Source organism: Filicampus tigris, chromosome 9 (genome assembly GCF_054856515.1).
Source record: "Filicampus tigris isolate MCC_2025a chromosome 9, RoL_Ftig_1.0, whole genome shotgun sequence".
NCBI classification, from domain to species: domain Eukaryota; kingdom Metazoa; phylum Chordata; class Actinopteri; order Syngnathiformes; family Syngnathidae; genus Filicampus; species Filicampus tigris.
This window is the reverse complement of record NC_141225.1, coordinates 14003410-14014661: the sequence shown is the minus strand read 5'-3', so window position 1 is coordinate 14014661 and position 11252 is coordinate 14003410. Positions and strand designations below refer to the sequence as shown.

Genomic DNA, 11252 nt, shown 5'->3' with positions numbered 1-11252 from the left:
CGATACTGTTTGAGATGTAGGACTGTAACAACGTATAGAATTGGGATTGTATATTATTGTATTGTGTTGTATAAAGCAGAAAAAACTTAAGAAATAAATGAAATCATTTATCTTATTCTCATTTTTTTATATAATTGAACAGGGGTGTATAGACATGTTGTACTTATTTCAACAAAAACAACCTTTTCACTCATCAATGGACATTTAGTCTTCAATGCATCAATTTGGAATGTGTGAGGAAGTGGCAGTACTCGTAAAAAACACAAGCAAACGGAGAGATCACAAAAAATTTATACATAGGAGTGAAGAGGGGTTGAGCTAAGGTTCGAACCCGAACCTCAGAGCTGTGATACAAATGTGCTAACCGCTAGTTGCTGAGCTGCCGCCACTGATTGCAACAATCACAATAAGCCTCAATCAAAACTGGGTCTGATTTAAAAAAAAAAAAAATCTTGTAATTCTAATAAGTACACAGCAATGGTGGGTCCTTGTACTTGCCAGCAGCCTTTCAGTGGGAGAGCAAAGATTTAATGAAAGCGCGGAGTCGGCGGTGGCCCACTGCCAGAACCATGGGTGACATGGCGATGAAGATGATGTTGGCGAAACGAGCGATGACCAAAAGAAATTCGGCCGAGGAGCCCCGGTTGTAATTGAAGTAGTTGACGGAGATTATGCTGGTGCCCCATGACACAATGAAGAGCATGATGAGGGCAAGAATCACCTGTAGAAGAATATTCATCAGAATATTGACTTTGTCAAGTGGAATTTCAATGCCGTGAAATTCACATCTTAATGTGACATTAATTAATTAATTCATTTAACAGTGATTCTCAAAGTGTGGTATGATTACCACCAGTGGTATGCGGACAACCTATGCAAAAGAATCACTGAATTTCATACAAATAACAACATTTACAACATTTAAGATCCACTACAATCTGCAAATGTTTTACTTTAAATACAGTACATTTATTAAGTATAGTTAAATTATATTTAAGCTTTTAGGACAGTACAATAATTTGCATTTTTAAAGGGGGAAATCAGATTCAGAAAACTGGTCGTTGTGAGCAGTTGTGATGTCATTTTCAGTCGACAGAAGACAAAATGGCCGCCCTTAGAGATGGCTAAAAACGAGTGCATTTTGCTGCTTAACTTATATTCCACAAACGCAAAATTAATCAGAACGCCGTGTTCCAACTAATGGGCCTGCTGGGAACATATTCTTGAAAAAATAAGAGTGCAATTTTTATTTGATTATGTGCAATACATTTTAACTGCATCCCTGCACCCAAAAAGTTTGAGTTAAGTCACATTAAAGATCATAATAAGGTTATTAAAACCGTCCAAAAATCTTTTCAACACCGTAATACCCCACGTTGCAGTTTTACAATGACACTTCTCACCTTGGCTGCTCGTCTCTCAGCTGGCACCCTTTTGATGACAGGCGCGTCTTTCACAGAAGCCCTGCCATGCGTGTAGAGTGTGTACAGCGAGCCCACATTGGTAAAGACCATCAGGATGATAGGAAGGGTCTCGTGGATTACCATGGATGTGGTGGCATATGACAAGCCGCTGAAAGAATAGGGGAAGTTCCACACGCAGCCCAGCAAGGGGCGTGTTGTGCTGCTCACCAGCATTAGCGTCTGGTAAAGAGGCAAAGGAATCTTACAGTGAATATAAGAAATCTACACACCGGTTTTCAAATGCCATGTCACATTTTCCCACATGTGTTTTCCTGTTTTCATGTATATTGCCTGCCTGCAGTCAATTTATAAATAGGTGTGGAAACTTGACCAATATGCATTTGCAGCATACATAACATGTAGGCTCACTAATGCAATCAATATGAAGTTCAACATCTTTACTAGAGAATGCAAACATAAATCAGGCGCTCACCTCTGTGCTGTTCACATTTCCATTAGTAGAGAAGATATACGCAGGAATGGAATACAAAAAATTGAGAAACCAGATGAAAGCCAGATTGAGTAGAAGGGTATTAGGAGCCCCTCGGGGTGCGCGAAGGTTGCCAATATTTGGAGCCACCCGTCTTAAAGTCTGAAGGTGGAAGGCACTGAGGAAGAGTGTTGACCACACGTTGACCGAGCGTAGCCACACCCACACACCCATGAGAAACTGACACCACTCCTTCGATGAATACAGCTGTGGGAAAATGTGCACGATGAAGTCATGAAACGAAGTTATGGACATTTCAGTCAACAGACATGCATCTACCTCCAGTCCAATATCTGAGATGACCAGCAGTGTGTTCCTCATGACTGACACCAACAAATTGGACAAGGCCATGTTGATGATGATGATGTCCGAGTTCTGTCCCCGGCCGCGTTCAACGAACACGCTCTTACCGATCACCCCGATCACGGTGGCGTTGCCCAGGATGCCCAGCAGCACCAGTAAAATGTACATGACTATTTGAAGAGGGGACACCGAGACACGAAGTCCCATTCCCACCAGCTCCATGTCCTCCTCCATGGCCATGTCCATTGTAGCCTCTTTTTCCCCCAACTGTAAAAATCCACTAAAAGATGGTCTCACGTTCCAAAAGTTGCCGCAGCTTCATTCTTGCTGTTTATCATGAGAATGTGATCTGCTGGTTGTCATCCAAACTGACTTGGGGATCTTTTGCAAGGTGTTCCCAGTCAGGGTCAGCGTAGGAAGGTGAGGCTGTTTGTGTCATTCCTCGTTAGGCTCTCACAGGCGAGAGGATGTTGCTCCTCAGGGAACTCAAGGTGCATGCTAATGAACCACAAGTGATTAATCAGCTTATCCTGAATGAAATGCTTCATTTGCACTGCATTGTCCTTAGGGAAGTGGATGCCTGTTGACATTATTCTGATTCCAACTCTGAATCTTATTGAAGAAATGGCAAATGTGTCCACTGTCCAGCATATAACATGCAAGTTCTCATATGAGAGATTCAAATGAACGCTTGTCTGAGGCACTGTCAGCATGAGTGCGAGAACCAGGGCGTTTCAGAAGTGTAGGTAAGCGAGTTGTGTGTGTGTGAGAGTGTTTGAGTAGTGTAGATGAGCGAATAATTTTTCAGTAGTGTGTGAGTGTGCCTCAATACTGTTTAGACAATATTTCTCAGTTATGTGTGTGAAAACATTTCAGTAGTGATTGTGAGAGGGCTTTGGACTGCTCATTTCAACACAATTTTGCGATCAAGGTTATTATAGCTAACAAAAAATAAGTAGAAAAAACATTTTTGTTAACGAAATAAGATACAAAAGAAAATGCTTTTTAAAAAAAACGAAAACTAACTGAAACTACATATAAAGCTAACCAAAACAATTATGATAAAAATGACTTTCGTTTTCGTCTTTGTTCATTAATTTCATAGGTGAGCTTCCAGGGTTCATGTTAAGTGTATTTATTTCGGTATTGTTGTACGTAAGGTCAAACGGCAGTCCCTGAGCCACGTGTGTGCAAATAAGAGACATACGCTAAACTCGTCAGGAATTTTCCAGAACGGGGGAGCAGAGGGAAATATTCCGAGGCATTTGTATTTATTATGGTGGAACACTGTCGTATCCACAGTGGATTGATCGGGGCCATTTATTGTAATTTGCAACAATAGCCGTCAGATGGCCCCACAACCAAGCAAACGCCAGAACAACGTGGAGATCTGCACGTTCCAAAAACCCCTTATGGATTGTGTGCCGTTCCATTCTCCATAGAAATTTCAAAATAAAAACATATGCAACACAATATTTTTTCTATTTTACTTTAATTTAACGGAAGAAAAAAATACAGGAACAACACAACCATAAATAAAACTGAAAAGATAACAATTAAAAAAAAACACATTTTGTTCTCGGCTTATAAATGTGGAGAGTAATGGATGAGCACGTTTTTTATTTTTTTACATTTTTTATCATGCATAGATTGTTAGTCAGACAGAGAGTGGCTGTTGGAGGCAACGGCATAAACCACTTGGTGTACTCGCGTTAAATCAGAAAGGTGCTGTCTTAACCCATTACAATATTAGAAAGCCTGTAGGCTGTTAGATAAATGACTAAAAGCTAGGGAAAAAATACAAACATCTTTATACTTAATATTTTTCCCCCTTTGGTCACATCCACCTCAGATAAGACAAAAACACTCAAATTGAATTGTTCGAAATATATGTTGGTCTACTACTTGAGCTTGTATTTTTGTGTAAATATCTAAGAAGTAAATATGAAACTTGATTAGTTGTGTGATGGAAATTAAATTACAAATATAGGTTCATGGATGGGTATAATCAATATTTTGTTATTGCCAAGCCACATTCAGGACAAGTCATAATGGTTTGGCTGGAATTCATTAAAAAAAAAGAATATTCCACCCTGCACATGTTATCTTGGGCCTCCGGCAATCCAAATACATAACGTTCACCAGCTGCTTGATTGCAGCATTCTCTCGTTAATCGAGGAAAGCGGATATTGCATTTCCGCAAATAAGCAAAACTGAAAAAAATAAAAAGAACTGAGGAGAGATTCACCTCCATGAACCTGTTTACTTCTCTGTCGTGCAGCATATGCCCTCTCCTCGGCCCGAGCCGTAGACGGGCGACAGGCACACACGGCTGCTCGGCGCGACGTGTGTGAGCCGCGTTGAGTGCGAGGATGACGGCAAGTATGTGGAAGAGAAGCCACGACTGTCCCTTTTCTCCCAGCTGAGCCAGAAACCTCTCAGGTCCTGCTGCCGGGCCTTCCAGTCGACCTGCACCTCGTTGCGAGTCGCTGAGGTCAGCTGGAGGTCAGCGAGGGCGGGCAAAGCCGCTGCTGCTGGTTAAAAAGAGGCTACAAAGCTGTAGAAATGAACTCAATGTGCCTTTGTCAACATTTTTCTTAATCCATTGATCAGTTATTTATCATATTTCTATTGAGCTTTTCCTCTTTTGGGTTGCAGGTGGACTATGACAGCTGGGTGAGAGGCTAGGTTCATAGCTTTATGACTCCATTTTGTTCTGCCTCCTTTTTATTATCGGTGTAATTCCACCATTCCATAGTCGACCACTAGATGGTTATGAACTCTGCGTAGTTGCAAATAAGCCCAGCAATTCTGTTTGAGTTTAGTTGTCATTGGTTCTTTGCGTTTAAAATAACTGGTATTGCGCAATAAAGACTTGTAAAGTTTTCCTGGTATGGCGTTTACTAAAGTGTTTTTTTTCCATGTAAAAATACCACTGGAATGAATACAAAACAAGCTTGACTTCTTGTAATAAAGAGCCATATGCCAAAAGAAAAACATAAAGTGCTGGATAGCCTCCATTGCTGTTTACTGTGTTGTCTTCCTCTACTTTGTTGACTTCATTGGCTAGTTACACTGCTGTGCTGTCACAGTACTGTTTACATAGCTGACACATCCACACCTTGTATAAACAACAGGCAAAATGAAGTTTAGCGCATGGTGGAAACATGCTTAGAGTGACATAATTTGGAATAAAGTTGACCTTTCGTCACATACCTTCTTGGGTGCATGCCTTCACAGACATGGCTCTTTCTTTTCCGTTCGTGTACACAGCACTGACTGTAACGAGGTACTCAGTTCCTGGCTCCAGGTCGGTGAGCACAGTGGAGTTCTGGTGGCTCTGTACCATCACAGTCTGGACTGCTCCGCTCGGAATGGCTCCGTACTCCACGGTGTATCTCTGAACCAGAGCTGGCTGCAGGGGACCCCAGCTCACTCGCGTCTGACGGGGGCCAGACTGGTGCACCGAGACCACTGCCGGGCTCAAAACACCTGGATAATTATTTACATAAGAATTATTTATGACAAAGTATTAAGTTGAATCTCAGACAATAATATTAATGTATAAATCACTGCAGAAAATGCATGTGGGACTCGGATATATACATATAAAAATAAAAATGCATTAAAATATGTACTGCACGGAACATTCTAATTAAATTGTACTTAAATGAATGTTTAAAAGAGAAATCGACCCAAACATATTTTTTTCAAGAATATGTCCACAGCAGGCCCACTAGTTGAAACACGGCATTCTGATTAATATTGCATTTGTGGAAAATGAGTTAAGCAGCAAAATCCACCCCTTTTTAGCCATCCTAGGTGGCGGCCATTTTGTCACTTCTGTCGACTGAAAATGACATCACAACTGCTCAGGGCTCATGTAACAACCAATCACGGCTCAGCTTCAGAAAACAGGTCAGCCGTGATGGGTCGTTAGCTGAGCCATGAGCAGTTGTGATATCATTTTCAGTCGTTAGAAGTGGCAAAATGGCCTCCTCCAGAGAAGGCTAAAAATGGGTGTATTAATTCTTATCCTCAAATGCAATAAATATCAGAATGCCTTATTTCAACTAGTGGGCTTGCGTAGAACATATTCTTGAAAAAAAATGTTCGCGTTGACTTCCCTTTAAATACAACATTTTCTTAAAGAGTAAGTACAAATATATTGAACTTAAAAGTTAAATACAACTGAACTGTACTTAGGTAGTAATTCTTTTGCAAACCACTAGAGGTAGCCCGTGGACCACTCATGGTACTTTTTACCACACTATGAGAATTACCAATCCAAAGGCTTAACTACACAGGAGTGCTTTGTTTTTTCTTCATTTTTTAACACCACCACAGAAGAGTTCCAATAATGAGGAAGAGGGAAAGTATGATGATGATTGATTAAGCGTTTACATCATTGTCCTTCAGCATTCACGCCATGATAACATTCTCACCGGGAAGTGTGGTGAAGCTCACGGTGAGCGTGTTGAAAAGCCTCTTGTTGGACTCGGGCCGCAGGAAGGCGGAATAGGTGGTCTCGGGTTGCAGTTTGGTCAGCTCCACCGAGCTTGATTCTCCCGGGAGAATGCGTCTCACCTCCGTACGTGTATTCCCAATGGCGTTATACCACAGCTCATAGTAACCACTTAGTGCGCTTAAAACAGGACGCCACTGCAGTACAGCACTGTGGGATGTGACGTCAATGGCACGGAGACGCTCTGCTTGAATGATTTCTACAGTTGAGACAACACATATCCTAAGCATATATACCCATATATATATATATATATATATATATATATATATATATATATATATATATATATATATATATATATATATATATATATAATATATATATATATATATATATATGTATATATGTATATATATATATAGAGAGAGAGAGAGAGAGAGAGAGAGAGAGAGAGAGAGTGAGTATATTAGGGCTGTCAAAGTTAAAGCGTTAACTATGGAGATTAATTTAAATTTTATAACGCATGAAAAAAAATTAACTCAGTTAACTCAGTTTTATTTACTTCCCGTGGCACCTTCCCTCTACTCATTTTGCAGCCAAACTAGAGGAGAGTCACTGCCACAAAGATGGACCTTGACGTAGTCTTACTTTAAAAAGTTGCTCGATGGCCCATTGGAGTGATCCAAAATAAGTGCAAAGCCAAATCCAAATACAATATTAGTTGTATGTCATTGGTGTATCATTCAACAGTTGTATTTTACTGGAAAATAATCGTATTCAAGGATCAAAGAAAGCTATTAGAACAGTCCTTGAAATAAAATACAGTTTTATTTTTTTTCCATATTCATTCCAAGATTTTACTCAAGTAAATATCGGTTCCAAGCTTTGTAAAGAAAATACGATTAATCGTGATTAATTATGGAAACTTTTGCGATGAATTAGTTTTAAAAATTTAATCGTTTGACAGCACTAATATATATATATTTATATCTGCCACTGGAGCCAGGTACCAAGCATATTGACACATACTGATAATGGCTTCTCTCATGCGTTCCGTGATGATGTCAATGTTGTCTATGTCCACAGAGTACAGGTGGGACTCCAAAGGAGGCGAGACGGCACGCTGCAACACCTGGAAGTCGCCGTGCACGGAGGACACAATTAACACAGAAACCCCCTGCGCCTTCAGCTGCTCTATGGGTTCGTCCACCTCCCCCAGCTCGACACCATCTGTCAGCCAGAGCAGAACCTTCGGCACGCGCGTGTCCGGCAGGAGCTGCTGGGCCACCTGTAGCGCCTTCTTGGTGTTGGTGCTCCCTTGCAGCTGTGTGACGTCGAGCAGAGCGTTCTGTAGACTCCTCTGTTTGCTGTGCACATCCAGGCCAAACTCCAGGTTTGGGTTGGTCCCCACCTGCAGCAGGCCAACCCTCACGTGGCCGAGGCCTAGCGAGAAGGGCCGAAGAAGCTTGGCGGTGAAGCCCAGCATGCGGGAGAACTCATAGTTGGCCACGCTTCCGGAAGAGTCTAGCAATAGGAGAATATCGCCCTCACAGCAGTTCAACACTAAACAGGAGAAGGAAGACAGCAAAATAATTACGTCTGGAGGAGTCACACTACTTTGAGGAATTGGACAGTGAAATCAAGACAATCCAGTTTCTCTTCAGTTTATCCCGTTTAGGAGGAGGCTGAGGTGAAGCCTATCACAGCTGACTTTGGGCGAAGAGCAAAACGCGAAAAACTTTGCTGCATATAGTGAAGACTCTCTCAATCAGTTTGGTTACGTTTTCTTTGTATTGTTTCAAAATGTTTCTGTGAATTTCTGTGTTTACTTTGTTCTGCCTTCACGTTGATCATCGATGGAGATTCATGCGCTTGTGTATGGAGACGCTATGTAAGCCGAAAACTATACGATAACATCCGACGAGTTTCATCAGTCCATAAAAATTGTTTCTGGAATTTTTTTAAGATAACGTCAGAACTTTTTGGGCAAAATTCTGTCTGGCCGTATTGATCTTGCTATGATTGCTTTGCATCTTCTCGTGTGGCCTCAATATTTTTGTTTGTTCGGATGCAGTTCTAAATACCAGGAATTAAATGGTTAGATGTTGATTCCGTATTCATCTTTTGGATCTTAAAGACCTCAAAGGATTTTTGAACAGCAATTGGCCTCACTGGTCCAATTCTTTCAGAGTGTTGCGTTCAAATGTGTACAGTCCATAGCCTCCGTTTTTGAAGGCTCGGCAGAACCAAAGAAATATTTTATTGCAGTAATTGTTCGCAATCATTAATTTTTTAAAAGGAGAAAATAAAGCTGCCGGCAAAGAGTGAAAAAGTGGGGGGGAAACTGCTCATAAAATAAATACCTCTGGGGGGTTGAGAGAACAAGCTGGTTGAAAATAAAACTAGACTGTGACACAACACACAAGCTGATGAGGGTTAGACTAAGCCTGCTTGATGGAGATGCTTGAATGAAATGTTGCATCTTTGCATTCATCCAAAACGGAGCTGGAATCTGAGCGTATCATCTGTGAATGCTAGAGATGCCTGAAAATTCCACCGCGTGGACAAAAGTATTGGGACATGCACTCGTCATGCACCCCCAGCAGTTTTAAGTTTTAAGAAAATACGTCTGGAAGTAACAAAGAGTGTGGGATGTGGAGAAAAATGCTGCTGCAGAAGGAATTTAAGCATCCAGTAGCGTGTGTTGATATACTCTATAATTAATAACTTCCTTGGATTTTATCTTTTGAGAATCGTTCATTTATATTGTATGAAGTATTAAGATGGGCATAAACAATCCATTAAAAGGTCCAATTTGCCTTTGGTTGTCATAATTTGGTCATGGTCATTACTTTCTAACCCAGCAGCATCATCATCAGCAGGATTTTTTGTTGTTGTTATCAATAAAGATTTAAATAACCATGAGCAATTAACATGTTCTTCAGTTTTGCATTGGAATACGTTATTGTTGTAGATGCAATAATGAGGCATGAGGAACATTTCAAAAGCCTGTATGTTACATCATGCCGCATCATATCAAGTCAACACATGAGCGAGGGCTAGGCACGAATTGGCGGTTAAAAACAAAAGCTGAATCAGAATTTTCAAATTTGAGTCAGAACGGGGAAGGCCAAAACAACACTGCTAACGAGGGTGTAATTTTGTGCACCCCTGTAGGATGGAAACAGTCTTTCCCAACCAACCCTAAAAATCCCTCATTTGCATCAAAATAAGGGTACTGTGGGGTCATGTAAAGAAGCAATGAATCCCCTAAACTCACTGTAACATCAATTATTCAAACTCAAGTTGGCAGATAGTGAACAATTCTTTTTTAAATTTTTTTTAAAAAAAGCTTCAAGATGTTTATTGTCACCCCCAGTTGAAGTTCATGGTTAAAATAAATAAACACATTTTAAAAAATGATAACACTGGATTTATTTAAAACAAGCACATAACTTTGCTTTAGGCAAGTCCCTTTAGCTTAAAACTAACAAACAATGAAAAACGCCATAGACCGGCAAAGAAATAGCATTGGTATTTCGGTGTCGCTTTAAGCAATGGGAAAGTGTGGTGCAACCCATGTAGACAGACAATTAAACTGTTCTCACAGGCATATATCTTTATCCTCTGGAAAGAACGACAAATATTGCTGTGGCTTACTGAGGAATTTTGATAAACTCTAAGTACATTTGTATTATACCGCCCCCAGGTGGCCAATTAGCACACACCAGGATGAGCAGGACAATGTCAATTGAATTAAAGCAAAAAATTTAAAAAAAAATGGAAAAGCTGCTTAATTGTTAATTTAATTTTGTCATTCGTGTATGTTTTTATGCAGTACACCATAAAAGAGAGATCTTTTTCTTATTAAAAGACACATTTTAAAATGTGTTTATATTTTGGGGAGCTGGGACAAATGAATAGCATTTCCATTCATTTCAATGGGAACCACTGTAGCTCTCAGTCTGATATGAATTGCATTTCTATATGGAATTAAACAGATAAGCTAAACCACCACCTTATTAGACACCTGCACAAGGTGTACCTAATGAAGTGGCAGCCAAGATGAATTACTTCACACTGCTGGAATAAACGATAAAATAGAACAAATATAGAAACGAAATATATCTAGCGTGAGCATAAGTGTGCAGAGATATGATCGCAATGTGCACGTTCTCTCTCACCTGAGTCAGGTAACTCAACAACCTGCAAGCTGCCGCGCTGCAACATCGCCCACAAAAAAACACAAGCAGGCAAAAAAGTCCTCATCCTAGATGGTCACACAAGGCATAGCTTTTCTCCCTTATGTGTGAGGAAGTGTTGATTAGAAATGCGGGGAGTCACCTTCATCCTCCTCTTCCTACTCCTCCTCTTCGTGCTTGTCCAGGAAGTCACATCATCTTTTGAAAGAGTTTCACTGCGTCAGAACGCGCCGTCTCACTGTTCGAACATGTAACAGGCAGGCATCCGTTTGCCCGCGGTCATTGTCTGATTCATTACACCTCTAAATGAGCAAATAAGTGGGCAG

At 40.6% G+C, this 11252-nt stretch overlaps 2 protein-coding genes across 5 annotated transcripts; both read right to left on the bottom strand.

Annotated features, from left to right (window-relative positions):
* Positions 1 to 123: 123 nt before the first annotated feature.
* On the bottom strand, positions 124 to 2785 carry ora3.1 (olfactory receptor class A related 3, tandem duplicate 1). Its single transcript, XM_086041273.1, has 4 exons — positions 2233 to 2785; positions 1897 to 2160; positions 1404 to 1643; positions 124 to 721 (listed from the first exon to the last, which is right to left on the bottom strand). The coding sequence occupies exons 1-4, from the start codon at positions 2500 to 2502 to the stop codon at positions 509 to 511; spliced, it is 987 nt and encodes a 328-aa protein (XP_085897399.1). The 5' UTR covers positions 2503 to 2785; the 3' UTR covers positions 124 to 508.
* Positions 2786 to 3858: 1073 nt separating this feature from the next.
* Positions 3859 to 11252, bottom strand: LOC147142108 (von Willebrand factor A domain-containing protein 1-like). 4 transcript variants are annotated; one of them, XM_086041271.1, is made up of 5 exons: positions 11069 to 11252; positions 7754 to 8287; positions 6702 to 6980; positions 5473 to 5748; positions 3859 to 4790 (listed from the first exon to the last, which is right to left on the bottom strand). In XM_086041271.1, the coding sequence occupies exons 2-5, from the start codon at positions 8208 to 8210 to the stop codon at positions 4519 to 4521; spliced, it is 1284 nt and encodes a 427-aa protein (XP_085897397.1). In that variant the 5' UTR covers positions 8211 to 8287; positions 11069 to 11252; the 3' UTR covers positions 3859 to 4518. The 4 variants fall into 4 exon arrangements, with proteins under 4 accessions (XP_085897397.1, XP_085897395.1, XP_085897396.1 ...); XM_086041269.1 differs by lacking the exon at positions 11069 to 11252 and adding an exon at positions 10909 to 11062; XM_086041270.1 differs by lacking the exon at positions 11069 to 11252 and adding an exon at positions 10909 to 11062 and having other exon boundaries at positions 3859 to 4787.

What these genes read in the sequence shown, in the direction of transcription:
- ora3.1 (XM_086041273.1), bottom strand. Translation starts at nt 2,502, where the DNA reads ATGGACATGGCCATGGAGGAGGACATGGAGCTGGTGGGAATGGGACTT. An exon ending in TCTCAGATATTGGACTGGAG is followed by an intron (nt 2,161 to 2,232) that starts GTAGATGCATGT and finishes ATTTTCCCACAG; the next exon opens with CTGTATTCATCGAAGGAGTG. An exon ending in GAAATGTGAACAGCACAGAG is followed by an intron (nt 1,644 to 1,896) that starts GTGAGCGCCTGA and finishes CCTCTTTACCAG; the next exon opens with ACGCTAATGCTGGTGAGCAG.
- LOC147142108 (XM_086041269.1), bottom strand. Translation starts at nt 10,993, where the DNA reads ATGAGGACTTTTTTGCCTGCTTGTGTTTTTTTGTGGGCGATGTTGCAG. An exon ending in CATGAGAGAAGCCATTATCA is followed by an intron (nt 6,981 to 7,753) that starts GTATGTGTCAAT and finishes TCTCAACTGTAG; the next exon opens with AAATCATTCAAGCAGAGCGT. An exon ending in GAAGGCATGCACCCAAGAAG is followed by an intron (nt 4,791 to 5,472) that starts GTATGTGACGAA and finishes CTTTTTAACCAG; the next exon opens with CAGCAGCGGCTTTGCCCGCC.